Source organism: Ursus americanus, chromosome 34 (assembly GCF_024610735.1).
Source record: "Ursus americanus isolate L20-20 chromosome 34, mUrsAme1.1.p, whole genome shotgun sequence".
NCBI classification, from domain to species: Eukaryota; Metazoa; Chordata; class Mammalia; order Carnivora; family Ursidae; genus Ursus; species Ursus americanus.
In genome coordinates this window covers 22,775,011-22,798,923 of record NC_142160.1, presented here as the reverse complement: position 1 = coordinate 22,798,923, position 23,913 = coordinate 22,775,011, and the positions used below count along the sequence as shown (strand labels likewise).

At 42.8% G+C, this 23,913-nt stretch overlaps 1 protein-coding gene and 1 pseudogene across 2 annotated transcripts in view; one reads left to right on the top strand and one right to left on the bottom strand.

Moving 5' to 3' along the window:
- The window catches only part of FRMD3 (FERM domain containing 3), a 287,242-nt gene that overhangs the window by 153,986 nt on the left and 109,343 nt on the right, over positions 1–23,913 (top strand). For both annotated transcript variants that reach the window (XM_045780850.2, XM_045780849.2), the window contains exon 3: positions 4,099–4,141. In XM_045780850.2, the coding sequence (XP_045636806.1) occupies positions 4,099–4,141 (43 nt within the window). The remainder of the gene's footprint in view (positions 1–4,098; positions 4,142–23,913) is intronic.
- Positions 16,502–23,062, bottom strand: LOC123781408 (vesicle transport protein SFT2A-like; annotated as a pseudogene).

Sequence of the window (23,913 nt, the reverse complement as noted above, 5' to 3'; positions counted from 1 at the left end):
TATGAAATTCTCCATCTTGAGTCTTAACTACCTAAAAATCCCCCTTTATCCTCTGAGTAGAACTTAGCTTTCTTTTTTTTTTAATTGACTTTTAATTATTCATGTATTGCATGAATACATGTAAAAAGTATCAGTTAAAACTTCACAGATAAAACAGAAGGCATGGTTTCCTTTGAACAACACCCCTAAATTCCTGTTTTCTCCCTGCTATCTGTTTATTGTGTATCATTTCAGATCTTTAAAAATACATTTAGATGCTTATGATGTATTCTTTGAAAACATAGAGTAGTCTTTTGTACTTTTTTACTTAAAAAAAACATTAATTATATGATACCATAGCTTAGAGGTTCCCAAACTTTGTTAATTTATGGCTCTCTTCGTATCTTAGTAATTATTTCATGGTGCCCTATTAATAAGAGTTAGTATTTCTGTCCTGACAACTAGTGGCCATTTGACACATGACCTACGTGAAAATAGTATCTCCAGTTCATTCTTAACCACAATCACCTGGGAACTGGATGTGTGCACCTGTTGGGCATCCCCTGGCTCCTCAGGCTCTGGGGTCAGACCCGATACTGCCACACACATTGCCTCGCACACCTCTTTTCACATGGTCCTTGCTTTTTACCACAGCAACTGCTAAAAACCCAGCGTTGTAAAAAGTATGACATCAAAAGGAATACAGCATGATCTAATGTTAGAGCTGGGAACTTCCTTGAGCTTCTGGTTTGCACAGTAGGTATCTGACAGATGTCTAGAATGGCTCCTTTTCCCTGGGGCACTTCAGTGCCTGATTTGAGAGCAGTGGCCATAGTTATAAATTTTGCAGTTCACTTTTTTCATCACACAGTGTGTTTTTAGAGATCTAACCAGGTTACCCATCAAGATCTACCTCGTATAATACACTGAAGAATCATCTGGACTATGAACAGATGATAGGTTATTTACCATTTTTCTGACGATGGCCATTAATAGTCTAATGTTTTATAATTTAATATAGTCTTGCAGGGAGAATCCTTGTTATGTTCCTCTGTGTTCATGTGGGCAAATTGGGGAATAAGGGAATTATTGGGCCATAGCCAGTCAGATTTTTAAATCTTAATAAATGCTCACAAACAGAGCTTGACTCTCGCTGAAGAAATGATTTCCTGTAATCCCTTGAAACAGGACTAATGCTGGCTTATTTTTCTTGGGCTCTATACCCCATGACTGTCCCACTGCAGAAGAATAGTTGTCCTGGTGGAAAAGTATGGAGTAGTCACACTGTAGACGTAGGTAATTAAGATACACAATGTTTGAGAGGCAAGGGTAGGGTGTGAATAGGCCAAGAGGAGGAGGAAGGTCAGAACCCATCGGAAACTGCGGGGTGTATTTCGTAGGACAGTGAGGAGGCCATTCATTTAGAGTAAATAATTTAGGGCACAGATGGCAAATACCTTGCAAGCATACCTTACGTGTCCCCTACCCCTCTGTGGAGACATAGCCCACCAATCATGGCACTCATTCTCACTGAGGCTTGGATCCTTCCTCACAGCCCTGGGAGATTGCCACCAACTAAGTGGTGTGGGCATAGAAAATGAAACGTACCTGTCATCCCTGGAGGCAGAGAGGAGGAGGAGAGGCAGATTGAAGTTAGGCAGAGAAGGGCTAAGGAGTTCAAAGGGTGCCAAGCAAGGAGAATTTGGAAAATGAGTTTCAGACATTATTGGCCAAATGACTAGTGACTCTCCTCTCTGAGACAATAGCAGTAGGTATTGATCTCAGTAGGTATTTTTCTTGCCTTAGTTCTAAATTATCCCATTTATTTCTAGAAAAGTAATCATCAGAGGGCCCTTTTATTATTCTCCTCCGTGGCATGTGGTCTACTAATTAAACTGTACTTATTAAGTAACAACAGCATCAGCAAATAACCGTTCATTGATATGTTTCACATGCCAGCCACGGTTTAAGTGTCTCCTATTTATTAACTTTTTATGAACTTCTAAAATCCTTGCAACAGCCCTGCAGAATAGGTACTGTTGCTCTTCCCATATGATAGTTGCGGAAATTGAGAGCAAGGTTAAACATTTTGTATGTGGTTATACAGCTAGTAAGTAACCCAATCAATACGCATTTCCACTGTTCAGTGATAGCTGTGTAAATGCCAAGCATCGCTTCTGAATAGAAGGAGATCCCCAAGAGTAGAATGATTGTTTCCAAGGGCCAGGAGACAGAGGGCTGCAGAATGACTCTTGATTAGGGCTAGAGTTTCAGTTTTACAAGGTGAACGTGCTCTGGAGATCAGTGATGGCGATGGTTGTGCACCGTTATAAATGCATTTAGTACCACTGAACTGTACCTTTAAAAATGGTTAGGATGGCAAATTTGATGTTGTGTATGTCACCACAATTAAAAAAAAAATGAAAAAAGGAGAAAAGCCAGGTTCTCAAAATGAACAGACCTAATTGTGATCAGAAGCAAAGAAACTTGCCATGTCAGTTTGTGCAATACGTCAGAGGTAAATGTGTGGGTTTCGGTCCAACTCTTCATGATATTGACATAGTTTAAAGAGCCCTATTCTTAGTTTGGAGGATTGCAGAGATCTGACACCCTGGATTGGGAACTCTTGATTTGACCACTCAATTTTTCAGCTCCTGGGGAAAGAAGGAATGTTTGTCGAGAATAGTATGTTTTAGAGCAGACTGATCTGTGGGGAGGCCACATGGTCAGGGTGAAGGGCCTGTGCTCTGGAATCCCACCGTGCGCTGGTTTCACCATTTAATCTCTGGGTGACCTTAGGCTAATTGTCTAATATCCCGAGCCTCCTGATTTCTCATCTGTAAATGGGGTGGTAGTGATGGCCCATGGAAATGCTCAGAGTAGCACCTGGCGCTTAGGAAGCCCTCACCATCGGCCAGGTCTTATTAGACTTGACGGTTACGTGTTTGTATCGAGTGGTAGGAACATTACAGAACTCTGGGGCTTAACTGGATGACACAAATGGGGTGTAAGCCTCAGCGGATGGTGAGCGTCCTCCTTTCCTGTCTAGTGTTGAGCGTGGGGGGTGCCCGGTAAGTGAGGACTCTCCGACCTCCCGATGGATACCAGGGCCTCTCCTATTGTCTTTATAAACTGCAGGTGTATAGAGCAGTGCTTCCTGACACGCCTTAAGTGGCTTCAGGGACATCACGCTTAGAGAAATCAAAAGCTGTTTGGCTCCCAACATGTTGGGGTGACCTCTACACATGGTGTGGAGTGAGCTGGCTGCCGGGATCAACGTGCACCTGCTGCGAATGCCTGTCAGTAGCACCTTTCTGAGCTACCCAGGTCTTTGGGCTTTGTTTTGTGATACAGCTGGTTTTTCTTCTGGGTGATCTCAGGCCTCTGAAGTAAGATATTTATCCCTTGTTCCTCCCTACTGTAAAAGAAGAATTGCCTCTGTGTGATGGGGCTAACGCTGGCTTGGCCCACTGTTCACCTGACAGGGGCTGCCTGGCAGGGGAATGGGGTGCTGAAGTGGTCTTGGACTGTGACCCTTTGAGGTCATGGACGTCCAAGTCTTTAGCCGTCTGGGGCTTGCCCAGAGCAATGGAGCTCCATCACCCAGGATCCACTAGAGCCACGAGGATATCCCATTGAAGTGCATGTTCTCGCCCTAGTTCTTCTCTCTTAGTAGGACTCAAATACTACTCAAAGTATTAATTCTCTATCATTTATACCCTTGCCTGTTGTCTTTTTTTTTTTTAAGAGTTTGTTTATTTATTCAACAGAGATAGAGACAGCCAGCGAGAGAGGGAACACAAGCAGGGGGAGTGGGAGAGGAAGAAGCAGGCTCATAGCAGAGGAGCCTGATGTGGGGCTCGATCCCAGAACGCCGGGATCACGCCCTGAACCGAAGGCAGACGCTTAACCGCTGCGCCACCCAGGCGCCCCAACCTGTTGTCTTTTTATTATGGAATTGTTTGTGTTGATCTTCAGAAGGTGTAACCTTGAGGAAATACCTATGGGAGCCAAGACTGTACTTTGGAAAAAGGCTATATTAAATTTCTCTTAGTTATTAAGTATGCATCTTACGGTTCAGCCATTTGACCTATAATCTCTGCTTTTTTTTCTCCCTAGCACTGGCTTGAACCTAACAAGTCCATCTCCAAGCAAATGAAATGTAAGTGTCAATCTGTGGTTTCACTTTTGCTATGAAATGTCCAAAGATAGGTTCTGTTTCTCGACAAAGTTTCTCCTTCCGGGGAAGAAATGGCTGGAGTTGAAGATCTGGGGGGGGGGGGGGCTTCTCGCTCCCATTGGGTGCTGTGTGACTTCTCTTCTTTGCTGGCCTTTACCTTCCCTGTAGTCACTCTTGCCATCACCTTACCTTCATAGTTCATATTCGAACAGGAGCATTGGAATTAGATGATTAAGTATCTGTTAAACGTGACCACCAGGTGCCTGGTCCCTTTGGACTGTGGGGGTTGTTACTAAGTGGTTCCGGGTGGAAGGTGCAGTCTCACGGGGATGAGAAAAGTAGGTGTATTTTGAAACTACACTCTTGCTGCTAACTTTACTGAAGATTGTATTATTCTTTTCTACCCTTCAAACTCCCTACAATAGTTTCTTCCCTCTGAGTGATTATTTTCAAGCCGTCATGTTCTGAACTGCCTTTTTTTTTTTTTTTTAATTGATGAACACTCAGGGAAGTTGCCTTGGGAAACATCTTTCTAGAACATCTGGTCATCCACTTGGGGCATCATGAAGAGGGTGTTGCCTGGGTCGTGGATGGCACGGCGTTTTGTCTTGGTCATCTGTGCTAGGCTGTAGTCAGCCTGCTTTTATTTATGATTTGGAGGAGGGCTTCTGAAATGCGCTTCAGAAATTCATTGCCTGCCCTGAAATCCATTTATCCCTCCACGTCAACTTTCCCAGGGCTCTGAAATGTAGGCGATAAATCAGTTTCTCATCGGAAATCAGCTTAGTGCATATTATGTCACTTATCATTATTCAAGGGATTCTTTCCTTTTTCAAATACAAAGAAATTATTCTGGGCAGGGCTTTTAAGTGGGAGAAGGAAGAACTGAACGTGGATGGCAAACTAGCAACCTGTTCCTTTAACCCTCCTTTTTCTCCCCTCCCGTTTCCTCCCCCCTCATCCCACCTTCCCTTTGTTTCTTCCCATTCCTCCTCTTTCCATTCCCCCATCTCTCTGGAGCAAACTGTCTGATCAGTGCAGGAAAGACAGCCAGGTTGTTCTGGGGACGGCTGATGCCCATGGTTGCTGGAAGCCATGGCTGTTGCAAGGAGCTGACAGGAAGGTTGTATGAGGTGAAAACAAGAGCAGCAGTGGGCATGCGATGTCCAGAGATGTCAGCCTGTTGGGATACAGCTGGAATAGAATCGGAACAAACATCTAACAAGAAATAAGCGGACAGAGGTATCAAGAAGCTTTATGTAGAATGATATGAAGGATAATAAGAATGAATTAACATGTCTGGAAAAAAAATTACTGGGGCACCTGGGTGGCTAAATCGATTAAATGTCTGACTCTTGATTTCTGCTTGGATCATGATCTTGAGGTCCTGGGATTGAGCCGATGTGGGTCTCCTTACTCAGTGGAGAATCTGTTTGAGATTCTCTTTCCCTCTTCCTTTGCACCCCCCAACACATACTCTCTCTAAGATAAATAAATGAAAAAAGTCTTTTAAAAAATTGCTGATGCGTAGCTTTTATCCCTTAGCTACTAAGTTTTGATATTTTTGTTTGTGTTTTAAAATGTTTAGACAATTTTCCAGTAAGCTTATTTATAGTAAACGGTTCTTTGACTTTGGTACTTAAATGTCATGCAATATTTTCCTTAGACTACACACATTTTTAAAATATAAATTTATCTCCAAAGTCAGATGTCTTTCAACACTTAATAGAAGAAACAACTTTTAATTTGTGAAGAATTTTCTGATTAACAACTTTGTCTCCATGCTAAGTAAATCTGAACAACCAACTGAAAATTTATAATATTTGGTAAAAATGTTTTAAGGATTGACATTTGACTGCTGGCCAGTGTCAATCTAATAACAAATGAAATCTGAATCAGGAAAGAAGAACTCTGTAAAATTCAATTTCTAAACCAGACCAGGTGACTCACTAATTCTAGGAACTGGTAAAGGTCTTATCTATCACCCAGTCTACTGTTGTATTTTTGAGGACATTACTAAATAAGAAATCATGTAATTTTCTCAAGATCACAAATCTAGTTTTGTTGTTTATGATGGTATCTTTTCGTATCAAGAATTTCTGTGTTCTTAAACGTATGTCCTGGAAAAATTAACTTTACCATAAATTCAAAAAATTTAAAACTAGGACTTGTGTATTATTAACCCAGAGAAACTGGGTTCAACTCCTGGGACTCATCCATGAATCTATCAAAAGGATCTGGTTACAAAACTCCAGGCAACTTTCTTCTTGGGTATGTGTATGCCTTTTATCCTTTGATTGTCTTTGAGTAGCCAATGAGGGCAAATTTCTTGGAGGATTGGTTTGATGGCAGACTTTCAGGTTCTTTGCCCTGACCCTAATTAAGATCTCTTTAACTATGGTTGTTCTCAGGAAAGGTGTTTTCCAGGGTTGGCTGAAGGTCAGCTGCCCTGATTAACAAGCTCTCTACAAAGACATTATTATTTCTTATTAGGATTTTTAAAGATCATTTTTATTTATTTCACTTGTTATTTAAAATTTTTCTCTTTTAAATGAGATATAATTGGCATGTAACATCGTATAAGTTTAAGATACGTAACATAATGATTTAACATATGTATGTATTGCAAAATGATTGCCATAGTAAGATTACTTGACATCCATTACCTTACATAGACATTCACAGCTCATGTATTAAATAGGTTTTAAATAATGTCCATGATTTTTCTTATTTCAGAAGAATTTAAAATGAAAACCCAAACTATTTCCTTTCTCTTCCCCCTTCTATCTCCAAGCCCACTCCAAAGAAATAGCTGTGAACAATATTTTATATATCCTTCTGGGATTCCTTAGGTATATATAAGCTCCCCCATCATATATATATGACCTTTTATAAACAGGAATGAGATCGATTTCTATGTATTATTCTTCACCTTATTTTTTAATAGCTTTAGAGATTTTTTAAATATCAGTGATTGATGATTGGCTTCATTTTATTTATATGATTTTTTAAAAGATTTTATTTACTTATTTGAGAGAGAGAATGAGCAAGAGAGAGATCATGAGGCAGGGAGGAGTAGACGGAGAGAGAGAAACCGACTCCCCACTGAGTGGGGAGCCTAACTCGGTGCTTGATCCCGGAACTCTGGGGTCACGACCTGAGCCAAAGGCAGACACCCAACCGACTAATTCACCCAGGTGCCCTGATAGACTTCATTTTAAAAATGGCTTTCTGATAATTACATGAATATATAACAGACATCAAAATATTTTCTAGTAATTTGCTATTACGCATTATGCTGCGATAAACATGCTTGTTTGTACTTTCTTGCATGTTTGCAAGTACATCTGTCCTAGAAATTCCTTTTAGAAGTGAAATTGTTGGATCAAAAGGTATACATTTTATGCTTCCTTAGTGATAAATATCATTTAAAGACCTTATAGTAATCTACTCACGATAATGTTATGTGAGACCCTTTCCCCCAAATCTCGTTGATAATAGGTAGAATCAAACTTATTTTTATGGTGACTTCAAATGTATTAAGGAAGAGAAATATTTGAGAGAATAATTAATTGGACAGTTAATTGGGTATACATTCTGTTTTATATTTGAAAAGATTTTGTTTGTTTAGAGAGTGCAGGTGAGTGGGGACAGGGACAGGGGCAGAGGCAGAGGGAGAGGGAAAGAGAGCATCTCAAGCAGACTCCATGCTGAGCACAGAGCCCTGTGTGGGGGCTTGATCTAATGACCTCGAGCTCATGACCTGAGCCAAAATCAAGAGTCAAATGTTCAGCCGACTGAGCCACACAGGCACCCTTGATTATACATTTTAAAGCTGAAAAACTTCTTAAACCAAAGTCTTATTTCTCCTCTGAAGTTAAATTTTATTTTTTAAATGAACATATGGTAAAATTGACTTTATTTTGGTGTATAGTTCTGTAAATTTTAACATGTAGGTTTGTATAACCTCCAGTACAATCAGGGTAGAGAATAAATCCATCACCCCGAAAACCTCCCTTGTGTTCCCTTTTGTAGTCATGTATCCCCACCCTTAAGCACCAGCAACTCCTGATTTGTTGTCAGTATAGTTTGTGTCCTTTGAGAACGTCATATAAATGGAATGATATAGAATGTAATCTTTGGAGACTGACTTTTCAAATCAGCCTTAATAACTCTGAGATTCGGCCAAGCTGCTATGTTTGTCAATACAGGGTACAGAAAATTATTAAATAATAAAAGTCGGTCTTTGAAATATCAAGAAAGTGATGAACCTCTAGCAAGACTGATAAAAAAGAAGACGCAAGTTATCAATATCTGTTATCCATATCAGCCTCTTTCGAGGCTATCACTACAGACCCCACAGAATAAGTCTAGGTTGTAAGTTTGACAGCTTAGATGAAATGGGCTCATTTCTCAAAAACCATGAATTATCAGAACTCACCCAATATGAAATACATAACTTGACTAGTTTTATGATTATCAAAGAAAATAGGTTAAACGTCCAGATAAGAAAGTCTCCAGCCCATTTGCTGTTGCTCTGTTGCTGACAGAACCCCCTTTGCTTTAACTAGGAGCTTCTCCTGGAGCTTTCCCCATCCATGGTGATGCCTTCCCAGTATCTGAGTTCTGTCCAGGGGATACCACAGGGAAAAACGTGGAGAACCCAATGCCAGTTCAGTGGTCTTGTGACTTATTGTCCTTTCCCACTCTGCCTGCTATTATTTATTTTCCAGAGTCCTTAAATAGCTGCTGCATACATTCTGTCCAGATTTTATGGCTGCATTCAGTGGGAGAGGTGGAGTAGGGTGCGATTAGGCAATACTTCCTGGTATTGGGACCTTCAAATCAAACTTTTTATCATTCCTTGTCATCTAGGTCAAAATGCAGGTAGGCTACATGATTTGAGCAGTGTTGGGAATCTCTTCCTCATTTCCCTATTCCATCATCGTATGTCTATAGGCACAAATGTGGACTGAGATCTTTTCCTTTTCAGAGTCTTCAGATAGTAGGTTGTCTGCAAAATGTTAAATGAAGTGCATATTTTGGATATTTGATTTTCAGAGTCTTTGGTTTCCATGTAGGAATAGTGAGTGTCTTCACTCATAATCTACGGCTTTTAGCCTTGTCCCCATAACTGGGGAATGTAGCTTAGTGTGTCTACAAGTAGTGGCACACATCAAAAGAACAAAAATTTCATGTCTTACAGGACCTATGTAACCACACAAACTCTTTTAGTGTGAAGAAGTTTAAACATTACGACTCAGATGTGCCTAAATGGGACATTATTTCCCCACGACTGAATTCAGTTTTCTGTTTGCTTCTTTCCTCTGGGGGCAAAAAATTCAAACTTGCCACTTCAGGGTAACTCAAGATCTGCCAGTTTAGAATCTGATCTGCAGAAAATTACTCCGTGAATTCATTATTTAAACATAATCACTTGAAAGTGCATACTTCTGTATCGGGGTATTTTTCCCACACCAAGAGCTCTTCCTCCTCCATTCCCAGAATGGCCTCATGAGGCAGGGGATGCTTATGAACAATCATGGCAGCAAGGATGACGTCTCTCTCGTGCCTGGTCCTCTGAGTCTTCCCCTGGCCTGTCTTAGGCGATTTGGCTTTTGGTTGCTGATGTCTCTCCCCTCTGTATCCTTTCTGGTGTCACTGGTCCCACTTGTCCTTTCAGTGTGCACTGGCACGTACTGCTGAGACCTCTGGTCCTGGTCTTGCCCTGCAGGTCTACAGACTTTGCCCCCTGGTGGTTCCCACTCCAGGTACCTTTCACTTGGTGGCTCTCAGCACTACTGTATTTACCCCTGGGACAGGCAGGCACTGCTCAGCCTCTTCTGCGCCCTGCTTCAGCCTTGGAAAAACTTATGTACCCTAAGTAAGGCTCCTTCTCTGCTTAAACAGTTTGGGGCCATTTCTTCTGTATTCTCCAAAGTCCTAACAGAACACTTCCCCAAACTACTCCAGGATTTCTTTGTCTTGCTCGTATGCCTCACTCTGTTCAGCCAAGCTAGGGTGTTGAGGGGTGCTGGATGCCTTCTCATAGCTGCAGATAGCATTTTAAATGTGGTTTTGTCCTCTCTGGGTCTCTTCTCTCTACTTGCCTTCCTTCCCCACCCCTAGCCAACAATTAATAATAGCTTATATCCTTGGATGCAAGATTAATATCCTAAAACAATATTTATACACGAGCAGCAACTATTTCTCTAACGTAATGGGAAAAAGGGCTATTACCTACCATAGCAATAACAAGTTATATTTGAGAAACTTGTTTTTTACAAGAAATGTGCAAAAAAATTGAAATTTTACTGTGGAGTTACTATAGATTAAAAGAGTTCAATAAATGAAGACTTCTTATGTTTCCATTTAATATTGTTAAAGTCAATTCTTTGCAAATTAATATATACATTCAAATAACTTTCAAATCAAAATGTCAGTGAGATTCTTTATGGCATTTAACAAACTGATTCTAAGGCTCATTGGCAAAAGAAAATGCTCCAGAGTAGCCGATAAATATATGGAAAAGAACAATGATAAGGTAGGGTCCTTGTTTTATTAGGTAGCAAATTAAGACATATGAGCTATAATAGTTGAGTCCTCGCGATAGACACATATAATAATTAAGATAGATACAGGAATAGGAAAAGAAACAGAGCAGAAAACACCCAATCTCAAATTGACCCTTTATTTGTGAGAATATGGGTTATGATAAAGGTTGTATTTCATATCAGAGATAGAAAGATTATTCTAAGGCATGATTTTTTGGAATGCCTTTTCACTTGGAAAAAAAAAAAAAAAAGCCAAAGACCTACTTCACAGCATATATGCAGTTCATTCCAGACGAATTCAAAGCCCAATGTATTTAATACTCCATAGAAGTTTTAGGTAAAAATTTAGGACTATTTTTTATAGTGATGGAATCAAACAGGGCTTCCTAAGGAAAATATAAACAAGTAACGAAGCAAAATGCTGACAAATTTGTGCAAAAATTAAACTTACGTACCAGAATATTTGGTTTGCTCACTGCATAGAGTAGATTTTCAGTAAATATTTGTTGAATGAATGAGTATAAGACAAATTATAAATAAGTTAAAACACAAAGTAAATAACGAAGAACATTTGCCAAATATGTAACACGTACTAAATATGCAGACTATATGAAGTGTGATGGCATAAACCCAAAACTAAACCACTCAACAAAAATGTGACAAGACCCATAGAAGGAATAAAAATAAATGGCCAGTAAACTCCTAGATCGTCAAAATCATTAGTAACAAGGAAAATGTAAATTAAATCAAGGCGGTTTTGTTACATTGAGAAAATAGTTAATACTGATAATATGCAATTGATGAGGATGAGAGTGTAACACCTCTGGTGGGGGCACTTAAACTAGTCCATCCATTTCAGAGGGAAATTTGACCAGATCATTCTAAATTAAAAATGCCTGTGTCCCTTCACATGCTAAGGACAGACCATCTGTGCTGGGTATAGTGAGTGAAGACCGGTAACAAGAGGATGGTAATTTACCCTTTGCATTCTTTTTAGTTCTTGCATTTTTGTTGAAGTGCTCAAGAAGTAGCTGGAAGGTGGGGGCGCCTGGGTGGCTCAGTCTTTAAGCGACTGCCTTCCGCTCAGGGCGTGATCCCAGCGTCCTGGGGTCGAGTCCCGCATTATACTCTCTGCTCCGCTGGGAGCCTGCTTCTTCCTCTCCCACTCCCCCTGCTTGTGTTCCCCCTCTCGCTGGCTGTCTCTCTCTCTCTCTCTGTCAAATAAATAAATAAATCTTTAAAAAAAAACAGCTGGAAGGTAATATAAAAGCTATATTTTAAGGGCGCCTGGGTGGCACAGCGGTTAAGCGTCTGCCTTCGGCTCAGGGCGTGATCCCGGCGTTACGGGATCGAGCCCCACATCAGGCTCTTCTGCTATGAGCCTGCTTCTTCCTCTCCCACTCCCCCTGCTTGTGTTCCCTCTCTCGCTAGCTGTCTCTATCTCTGTCAAATAAATAAACAAAATCTTTAAAAAAAAATAAAATAAAAAAAAATAAAAGCTATATTTTAGATGACTTGATTACATTTTTGTTGTTGAATTTAAATTCTCTCTAAAGTTATCAGCCATCGCTCATTTTGGACTCCTCTTACTAGTTTTAACTTTTTCTCCATGTAGGATAACCTAATTTATATAGGAGATTCTCAAATTTTCATTTTGCACTGTGCAATGATATGCTTCATGGGTTAGTTTAGAAGGATTAATAATATTCAATATCAGAATTTATGAGATTGTGGTGAATGCAGAGAAAGTGTCTAGGATACTTAAAGTGTAAATCAGAAGTAAAAGTGTAGATGTGTTTTTAAAAAATGCCTAGGTCTCTTGCTCCAACAAGCTCATCTCTATGAATCTATTGAAAGTGAAATGCATCCAAGCACAGGTATATATTATACAAGGTAGATATTGCGGCATTTCTTATAGCACTGAGAATTGGAAGAAATAAAAAGCCTGTAATTCTGGCAAGGCTAAATAAATTCTGTGGAATACACACAGTCATTGAAAGGAACAAGACAGACCCATAGTATTGACACTGAAAGATTTTTTAGATATATATTGAGTTGGGGCGCCTGGGTGGCACAGTTGTTAAGCGTCTGCCTTTGGCTCAGGGCGTGATCCCAGCGGTCTGGGATTGAGCCCCGCATCAGGCTTCTCCGCTGGGAGCCTGCTTCTTCCTCTCCCACTCCCCCTGCTTGTGTTCCCTCTCTTGCTGGCTGTCTCTCTGTGTCAAATAAATAAAATATTAAAAAAAAAAAAGATATGTCTTGAGTTAAGAAAACAAGTAAAAATTCCACATGTCGGATGATCCATAGATATGAAAATAAGCAGGTTATTTTAGATGAACATGTAAAGGCAGAGGAATGTTGCAAAGATGTGTAACTAACTGGTTACCTCGGGGGAAGAGAGTAGGGTAGAGGGAGGTGAGGACACACACATTATATTATATGGTTATATTTTATTATGTAGTTATATTTTACTCAGATCTTTCACAATGAGAATATTTTCCTAGATCACTTGGTAATAAAGAGAAGACAAAAGGAAAGCAAGTTTTATGTAAAAAATGAGAAAGAGAGGGAGAGGGAAAGTAGGGGAGAGGAGGGGAGAAATCAAAGTGCATTGTGCATTAAGAATGTACTATAAAAATACAAGCCGAGATGAAAGAAGACCCACTTCCAGAGAGGTTCTCTGCTTAATCCTGGCTGGTACCTGATGAGCCCAGCAGGGTAGTTAAGATCACCTTCTTGCTCTATTTGTCAGGCACTGCTCCTGCCAAGCGCCCTGAAGAGACAGGGGTGCTTGAGGACGGCTTCTGCATACAGATCAGGGTGGAGAGGACCTCCGGCGTCTGAATAAAACATGGTGCAACTCAGCCGTAGAGCGCCGTTGAGTCAAGTTGCTGGCTGGTGTCTGTAGGGCTCCCTCCCTGCAGTTCCGATAGCGCTGCCTGGAAGCCTGAGCTGGCACGTCATTTCTGTCTCTGATGGTGCTATTTGTGAGACTTCGTGTTTATGTGGCATTCCTTAGCTTTCCAGCAGCACTCGAGGCTAATCTAGTGAATAATCCCCTTGTTGCAGGATAATTCCATCAATGGAAAACCTATCTTCCTCTGTAGCATACGGAGAGCATACCAGGTGTAAGAACAGGAGAAAAGCCACGGGTCCCACACCTATTCATGGGGCCAGTTAGATGCCTGCCTTCCACCACTTTTGTTCTTCCAAGGACTCCTCTTGCCGAGTAATTCGTTTCCTCCAGGGATGCTGTAGCAAAACTACCCACGCTGGGTGGCTTAAACAACAGAAATCTCTTCTCTCACAGTTGTGGAGCCTAGAAGTCTGAAATCAAGGTATCAGCAGGGCCATGATCCCCCCCCCCCCCCGAAGGCTCGAGGGGAGAATCCTTCCTTGCCTCTTCCAGCTCTTGGTAGTCGCTGGCTGTCCTTGGCATTCCTTCCTTGGCTTGTACCTGTATCATTCCACTCCTTGTCGTCAACGTCACATCACCTTCTCCCTGGGTTTCTCTGTGTCTGTGTCCAAGTCTCTTTTTTCTCGTATAAAGGTATTAGTCATTGGCTTCAGCGCTCACCCTAACCCAGTATGACCTCATGTTCATCACGTCTGCAAAGACCTTATTTCCAAATACGGTTACATTCTGATGTTCTGGGGGGGGGCAGGAATTTCCAGGGAACACTACCCAGCCCACTGCACCAAGTGATCTTGACTCAGATCTCCCACATCTTTGAATACTTCTGTTTATTCTTTTGGTTACCGTCATGTTTTTGCTTTGTGGCTCATTTCTTCACTTTGTGAATGTGTTTTCTTTCTTTCCTTTCTTTCTTTCCACTTGATCATATGCTTCTGATAGTAAAGCTTTACACATTCTACTTCTCCAGGCACCCATAGTGATAGTAACCTCACCTCTGACCTCTTGGGGTAGCTTATCTCATCGGCCTCATTCATATACTTGTCTAGGCCTATCTCCAGTGTTTAGTTTGGAAGATTTCTACCCCTTGTCCATGGCTTAAGACAGGGCTATACATATAATCAGCTCCCAATCGATGCTTGTGGACTAGAATCAAAATGCTCCTTTTAGGGAGCAGGTAAAAGAAGTTTAGCTGTCACGTTCTTTAAAAACAAATCAAAACACATACCTCACCAGAGCCCATTGCCTAGACCAAGTAACTGTAGATCCCCGACAGTTGTGGTTTAGTTTTGGCCGGTTTCTTTCTTTCCAGTTTTCTTCATTCCATTGCTTCTCTCCAGCTTTGGAAGCCAGCTTCTATTACTGTAGCAATAGCTCAGGAAGTTGGCAAGGCATCTCTTTCTTCCAGACACAACTGTTTCATCGAAAATTTCCATGTTTAAAGCTTGTATCAGAAAGTCCATGCAGTTCAGGCCTATAAATGGTTTCCATGTTGCATTCTTTTTTCTTTTTCCCCCAATATGGAAAAAAATAATGGTAACAATAGGTAATGACAAAAACCCCTTAACTTTACGGGGTGCAATTCTAAATGGCATGCACATTTGATAAGCCACAGATTTATAGTTTTTATCCCTCCCTTTTGTTATGGTTGGTGACAACACTGATGTTATTTTGATTGGGTACAGTGGTGGGTTCTTGGGCTCCAGGGAGGACCCAACACTCTTGTTGTAAGGAGTATGATGGGATATTGGATAAAGCAGAAGGAAAAGAGCATCTCCCATATATCATGGGGGGTGTACTTCCAGGGGCTCCCTTCAGGAGCACCCATGTTTCATGATGGACCACATGATTCAAAACCCAGGTTGTGTTGGTAGTCTGAATGTCTGAATGGTAACCCCGATGGACCAAGAGATTCCATGCTTGGTGTATGGGCACTGGAAGTGATTCAAACATGGGTCAAGTGGGTAGTTTTATTCATGTTTCCCTTTGGTTGGAAACTCTTTATAATGTCTCATTTTGGGATATAATTTTATAGTATAAAGTCTTAGGATGCAGTTACATAAGCAATTGAATTTGGCTGTTATAATTATCATTATTACTAGTTGAGTCACACCTACCAACATGGCTCCTGACGGTGTAGTTAGTTACATAACATCTGCAGCAAGCAGGCACCTGGATCTCCTGCCCTCAGTTTCGTGTACGTTTGCTGACTTTCTTTTCCTTCCTTTTCCTTTTTTCCTTTTCCCTAAAATTCACAGATCATTGTACCCTACGTTTAGGGAGCAAAGCGGGAAACCAAAAAATTCATTTGACGTGCTTTATCGAGATAGTTGCTTTATTGTGGTGGTCTAGAACCGAACCCACAGTATCTCTGAGGTCTGCTTTTACAGGGCTAGGTCAGGTCGAAGGGCTCTCCGTCATCCCCATCAGTTTCTCTTTTGCCCTGTAGAGTAGGAATGACTCCTGTGGGTTGAGTACTTAGGTCTCAGGCAGTCTGCTGGATGCTTTATGTCATTAACTCATTTCATCCTCATCATGGGCTATCAGGGGTCAGTGAACTATGGCCCCTGGGCCAAAAGCAGCCTGCCATCTGTTTTTGTATGGCTGTAGGCTAGAAGTAGGTGTCCTAGTTTTCAATGGATAGGAGGAAGAAAAAAAGCTAAAGACAAGGCTTCGTGAGGTGTGCAGATGATATGAAATAAGATTTCAGTGTCCTATTGGAATCCGGCCGTGCCCGTTGGCCTAGGTCTTGTCTGTGGTTGCTTTGGTACTGCCCCAGCTAAGTGTAGTAGCGGAGACAGAGACCCAGAGGCCTGCAAAGTCTGCAATATTTACTCTCTGGCCCCTTACAGAGATAGTTCGCTGATCTCTACTCTAGGCGATTGGTTCCATTAGTATCCCCATTTCACAGAGGAGGAAACGGAAGCTGAGAGTTTTCAGCTTGGCCATAGCAATTTGTCCAGTGTCGAACTTGAGATTAGACATGTCAGACCTCAGAGTCCTTATTAGAGCTTCTCCTGAACAGCACAGGCAGCCAGAGGATTCTGAGAACAAGCGTTTGGGAGGCAGTGACTGGGCGATCCAGGATCCCCTACGAAGTTCTCAGTGCATGCATGTGTGTGGGCAAGCCTATGTGTATGATTCCAACCCAAGAGAACTGTAACAGGAGGAAGATGAATTAAATACAATGAAAAAAAAAAAAAAACCCTCTCTGCTTTGGAAGTAGAGGCAACACAGTGCCTGTAGCGTCTTGGAGGCTGCTGGTTGTCCTTTCAGTAGAAGAGTGACGGAGGGATTATCACTCCCGATGACGATGATAGTAACAGTTGTCGCGGAACGATCAGAACCGTTTCCAACGAGAAGAGAGCAGTCCTTAAGAGAGCAGTTCTCCGGCTGGCTCGTTAAAACCTATCCCGAGAGTTACAGTTCATTGAATGAGTGAGTAATGTGCTGCCCTTTTGGAACTCAAGTGTCATTTTGCGCATGTGCAGAGGGTTTGCGCTCTGGAGCGGTTTCGCCCTGGAAAAAGCAGCACTGATGAAAAACGTCGGTGTCACGATGCATCTTGCATGCACAGCGGAGTGGGGTGTGCCCTTCGGTTCTCACTGAAGCCCCCACCCTCCCTGAAAGACATGGGAGGGACACTGTTCACTGGGTTAGGAATAAAGAAAGTTATCACTCGTACTAAAAAGGCCAGGAGCCCTGATGACTGCTTGGGGCCCTTTGGAAAACAAGCCTCCTATTTGCAGGGTGCTAGAGGCCTTGCTGGCAACAACAAACCCTTTGCCATGTTTCTCCAGAGTCTTAAAATCTGACAATGGATCATCCCCTCCAACGCCCCCCCCCCCCCCATGGACTCCTAGAGGAGGGAGACACAGCAGAGCCGTAGTCCGTAGTCTGGGTATAGGCATTGCCCTTGCATCTGCTGGAGCCACTCTAACCTTCAACTGCAGTTTAAAGGAATTTAGGGAGGGGTCCCCGAGTGGCTCAGTGGGTTAAACCTCTGTCTTGGTTAAGGCTCAGGTCATGATCTCTGGTTATGGAATCAGGCCCCACGCCCTGCATTGGGCTCTGTGCTCACAGCTTCAGATATTCTCTCTGCTCCTCCAAGCCCCGCTCACATGCATGCTTTCTCTCATTGTCAAATAAACAAAATCTTTTTTTTTTTTTTTTCGAGATTTTATTTATTTGTTTGACAGAGTGCAATCAGGGGGGAGCAGCAGGGAGAGGGAGAAGGAGAGGCAAGCTCCCCTCTGAACAGGGAGCTAGATGACAGAGGGGCTCGATCCCAGGACCCTGGGATCATGACCTGAGCCAAAGGCAAACACTTAACCAACCGAATCAGCCAGTGCCCTAAAATCTTTTAAAAAAATAAATAAAGGAGTTCGGGGGAATTTTTCATAGCTGTCAGCCTGAGTATATATGACAACGATCATGTGTTTACATGTATATTCCTGAAGTTACAGTTTTTGTTTCCATGTAACTCTATACAAGGACTAGAGGAAGACTCCTGCCTTTTATGAAAGGCTGCTAAGTGATGTTTCTCTCTCAAACCCTCCCTCCCCCCCAAAAAAACCCCTGTTTTTTGGTTTTTTTTTTGTTTTGTTTTTTTACAAAGATTTGAGGATGGTCATTGGTTAAAAAATAGAAAGTCGTCGTCTTTGTTTTCACCCAGGACCCTGCTCAGCAAATCATTGCATGTCCCCAACCCCATTTCTGGGCAAGATCTCAAAGTGGAGATGGGAAAATCTGTCTCTGCTTTGTCAATGGCTGTTCCTCCCCCCGTGTTCTCAGTGCTAACCAACTACTGAAATGATAATACCCCAGGATCTGCTGATGAGAAAAGGGGCCACTGAGCTGCCCTGCGGAGACGCTTGGCCTCCCCAGCCCTCGTGTGGCAGGTAATGGACGTCTGCAAGAGAGGGGCCCTGCTGTTCTCAGCACAGTGACATGCTCTAGGCATTTTTAAAGTGGGTTTTTGCCTTTTTTGCCCTCCTCTGCTCCTCACTGGTATTCCTGCTCTTAGCACTTACATGGCTGAGTACATGTTTTTCAGCCGAGTTCAATTCAGTCTTCTCCATCTCCTTCTCTTGTTCCAGCAGGAGTAGGATAAACATCCCAACAAAACAAAAACTCGGACTTAGGCCATGGGCCCTGTGCACTTGCCGAGAGCCCGAGCGAACACCTGTGGAAGGTAGATGCGGCCCCTGGCGCTGGCCCCTCTTCCAGAGCAGGAAACAGAGAATTTAGGTGGCTTATTTGAGGTCATTGTTGGAAGTCCCCCTCCAAATCTGGGGACTCATCCCCTGGGGATTTGGGGTGGCCACCACCCCACGTGCCCCTGTCATTGATGCCGAAGCCTTAGCACTACAGAAGAAATGGGCTACAGTGTCTTCCCGCATGGGGTGACCGTGCTGCCCGGTCTAGTAAAGACACACAGTGGCTGTTCCCGATGACACTGTGGCGGAGGGTCCCAGTGCAGGGCGTGGGCTCCATGCCTGGCACTTCCTTTTCCACAGGTAGGTCCTTCATCAGATGTTTCCAGCTACTGATTATGCACCAAATGGTTGGCACAGATACAAGTAAAATCCTTCATCCCTTTTTCCCGGTAGCTTAAGAATGAGACGACCTGAAGTTGGAATGGCAGAGACCCGTAGTCTCTTGGGGAAGAGGATGGGCTCATCCCCACAAGGGGATTTGCCACATGTCCCAGCCAGCTGCCAGGCTGACCCTGGGAAGTCTCCCTTTGTATATAAATCCAAGTTCGCTTGCCCAATGCACGGCAAAGCCAGTCACTAAGACCTCAAATATGCAGCAAGGAAAGGGTTGATTCAAGAGTCAGCCAAGCAAGGAGACAGGAGGGCAAGCTGCGAATCTGCCTCCCCAAAGCTGGAGACTCGGGGGTACTTAAAGGCAAAGGAAAAAGGATCTGAGCAGGGGAGAGGAGCTACCTGACTTCAGAATCAGATAATAAGTAGGGGAGGGTCGTACTTGTTTTCTGCACCTGTGTGGCTCTTGTGCCTACCTTGTCCATGGCATCCTTAGTAGGATCCAAGGGTTGAGTTTTAGGCAGTTCGGTGTCAAAAGTTCATCCATTGGACTCACGCACATGCCCCAAGAGATGGCCAGTGGTCCTCACCAGTTCTGGCCAGTTTCTCAGTGAAGCTTTGAGTCTCTGCAAAGCAACTAAATCAACGTTTTGTTATCATGGTGTCTAGGAATGTCATCTGTGGAACCATGGCTGCAGGCTGTGTTCCAAGAACAAGCAGATTTGGGTAAAAAGTTACAGTTGCACTTATGAGTCCCGTTAACCCTTTGGTTACCTGTTTCACTTGTTCAGCAGTTAACCCCTTGGTATGGGTGCGTGCCAGTGCTCCAAAGGTGGGCTTTTGACCCCAAACCAGTGTCAACACGTTTGGGGGTGACTTTTTCCCTATCCTCTTGTTTAGTGACTTTAAATTTTAAATTATATTTTCCCCTCATTTGGTTTTCTAGAAGGTAGTAAAGAAAATTGCACCTTACATGCATGAATTTGGTTATAGTGGGGAGGAGAAAGGGAAGAGAGGTGGGGGTGTGTTTTTTTTCCCACCCCTTAAATCTTTTCTGCTTTATTCTTGACTGTAGCATTTATGATCTTCTCATGTCCTGTATATTTCATTTATTAATATTGATTTTATACCTGTTTATTCCACTAAAATATGTCTTCCATGAAGACATAATTTTTTTTTAATTTTTATTTTTTCCCCATAGTTTTATTTTTTATTTATTTTTTCTAAAGATTTTATTTATTTACTTGACAGAGATAGAGACAGCCAGCGAGAGAGGGAACACAAGCAGGGGGAGTGGGAGAGGAAGAAGCAGGCTCATAGCGGAGGAACCTGATGTGGGGCTCGATCCCAGAACGCCAGGATCACGCCCTGAGCCGAAGGCAGACGCTTAACCGCTGTGCCACCCAGGTGCCCCCCATGAAGACATAATTTTTATCTCTTTATAGCTACTGTTATTTGTACATCTAAACTTATAGCTAATACCTCCTAGGTACTCAATAAGTATTTGTTGATTGAATTAATTAATACTCCCTTTAGAAATAGCAATTCTCGGGGCGCCTGGGTAGCGCAGTCGTTAAAGCGTCTGCCTTCGACTCAGGGCGTGATCCCGGCGTTCCGGGATCGAGTCCCACATCGGGCTCCTCTGCTGGGAGCCTGCTTCTTCCTCTCTCACTCGCTTGCTGTGTTCCCTCTCTCGCTGGCTGTCTCTCTGTCACATAAATAAATAAAATCTTAAAAAAAAAAAAAAAGAAATAGCAATTCTCATCAACTCCAGAGTCTGAATTTGTTCCAGATGTTGAAGGGCAGAAACTGAAGATACAGGACCAGAGGTTTTCAAAATCTAAATTATAGGAATTGCCATAATCATCCAGACTGTGGACCTTCTAGACAAGTGTTTTGATGGGATGAATGTGATGGCAGGGCATGGCCTTTCTCTATGACATCTGCCTCAAAGCTTGGGGTTAATCATTCATTCAGCTAGACCGAGTCCATCTTTTATCAATAATTAGCTCTGGGGATAAAACATTGAATGAGAAATACGGCTCCATACTCTCATAATTCTTGTCATCCATAACTAGATCAACATTTTTTGGGGAAATTATTTATCTTTTCAGACTGTTCCAACCCCGTCAAGAAGCATTCCTTAACTTTACTCTTTGCTTTGTAATCTAATTTTGCATCCAGAACCTCAAGAGAGTTTCTCAAGGAGGAGCCTACTGCCAACACTGGCCTCTTCAGGCTTGGGCAATGAGGCTGAGCTTCTTGTCAGCACGGGTCCCTGGTGCTGCACGTGGTTCACTATGTCAAAATCACGTGCCCCTTTGAACTTATAGGGGAACTCTTCTTTTATTGGTGACACAGGGTCAATGATGCTGGGTCAATATGAGAGAAAGACACAGCAGGGGTATATATGATGGTGAAAGAAAATGGATAGAAAATTTCAGACTTGCAGTGTCTCTAAGTTTTTCTCTGCTGCCTGCTCTCCTCTCTTCTCTGATAATGGGTCTAGTGGTGAGTGTACCCCTAGTACCTTGTATTAATTCCTCCCATGATCACATCCTAGAAAAATGGAAAGAGATGTCAGACGTGGCTTTCTGTGTAACTTAGCAACAGCATATATGAAAAGGATTAAGAGCATCGGTCTATTATAAACTCAGAGTGAATCAACATTGGGATGAGGCTCTTGAGGGGGGGCAATAATTACGTCCAAACTGAGGCTGGTGTTGGTCCTCTCACCTGAGTGGCAACCCTTGGGGCCCTGGGCTTGAGGAAACAGAGACCAGAATACACCCAGGATGAGGGCACTCAAAACTGTTTCATACGAGGAGCATTTGACAGGGTGGAGGATGTTTATTATAGAGAAGACTCAGAAGGATGGTAAGTGCTGCTTAAGAGTTCCTTCAAGTGATGGAAGGGCTTTGCATGTGGGAGAAGCATGAGACCATTCTGGAGCCTTGGGGCTTAGAACAAGGTTGTGTGGGTAGAAGGTGAGTAAGGGGTGTTCAAAGATGGCCGCCCGCGGAGTTGTCTGACTTACTGCCTGATTCCTTAGGCAGAATGGGAGTCCCGATGTGTAGCCAAGGAGCTCAGACACCTATTGAAGCCAGCCCAGGGCACAGTATGCAGATAGGCTGACCAGGAGGAAGAGAAGATGCCAGCTCTAGTTTGGGACCATCTTCTATGATCCTTCTTTCTCCAATTTGTCTTCAGTGGGCTTTTATTTTTCAGCTCCCTTTTTATTTTTCAAAGCATTTAACAGTTTAATCAAGCACGTAGTTCCCACCAGTACACAAAATGATCTTAACCTGTCGAGGCCATTGTTTGGGGAACGATTATTACGTCAGGAAAAGCAAACTTCACCAAGAACAGGACGTCGACTTTCCAATGCTCTTTTCAAAGAGCTTCTGATTTTCGACGTCAGAAAGAAGAACAACATGTAATTACCGCATCCCTTGCATATGGGATGTAAGACAGGCTGCGCCAGGTCATGGACAAGAACTGCAGTCTGCAGAAGGATAAGGCCAGTCCCTTCTTGTGCCACCAAAGAGCGGCACACAAGGTAACTATGAAACACAAAAGCATCATAATTGTTGCAAGCAGTCTTGTTCTTCAAACATTTTCTTCAGTTGCTTCCTGGGTCCCGTTAAAAAGCCCGTCCTGGCTAATGCAGTGAGATTTCCAAGCATATAAAATACTGCAAAAAACTTCATGCCACCTGGAAGCCCCAGCAGTCGGGTCCCAGGGATAGAGAAGAAAATACACGGGAAGCAGATGACGAACCACGTCCACCTGGTGTTGAAATTGAGGGAGGAGGCAGCCAGGACCTGCGTTGTCCCCCCTGCTCCTCGGCATCCTGGCTGCTCAGGACCCTCCGCAGCTTCTCCATGGTCCTGCTCCCCGCGCACCGGTGGCCCTGCTCACGGCATCCCTGCACTCTCCCTTATTTTTCTTTTTTCTTTTTTTTTTTTATAATGATTTTTTATTATATTATGTTAGTCACCATACAGTACATCCCTGGTTTCCAATGTAAAGTTCGATGATTCATTAGTTGCGTATAACACCCAGTGCACCATGCAATATGTGCCCTCCTTACTACCCATCACCGGCCTATCCCATTCCCCCACCCCCCTCCCCTCTGAGGCCCTCAGTTTGTTTCTCATAGTCCATAATCTCTCATGCTTCATTCCCCCTTCTGATTACCCCCCCTTTCTTTATCCCTTTCTTCCCCTACCGATCTTCCTAGTTCTTATGTTCCATAGATGAGAGAAATCATATGATAATTGTCTTTCTCTGCTTGACTTATTTCACTTAGCATTATATCCTCCAGTGCCGTCCATGTTGCAGCAAATGTTGAGAATTCGTTCTTTCTGATAGCTGAGTAATATTCCATTGTATGTATGGACCACAACTTCTTAATCCAGTCATCTGTTGCAGGGCATCTCGGCTCCTTCCACGATTTAGCTATTGTGGACATTGCTGCTATGAACATTGGGGTGCATATGGCCCTTCTCTTCACTACGTCTGTATCTTTGGGGTAAACACCTAGTAGTGCAATGGCTGGGTCATAGCGTAGCTCAATTTTTAACTTTTTAAGGGACCTCCACACTGTTTTCCAGAGTGGCTGTACCAACTTGCATTCCCACCAACAATGTAGGAGGGATCCCCTTTCTCCACATCCTCTCCAGCAATTGTTGTTTCTTGCCTTGTCTATTTTTGCCATTCTAACTTCTCCCTTAT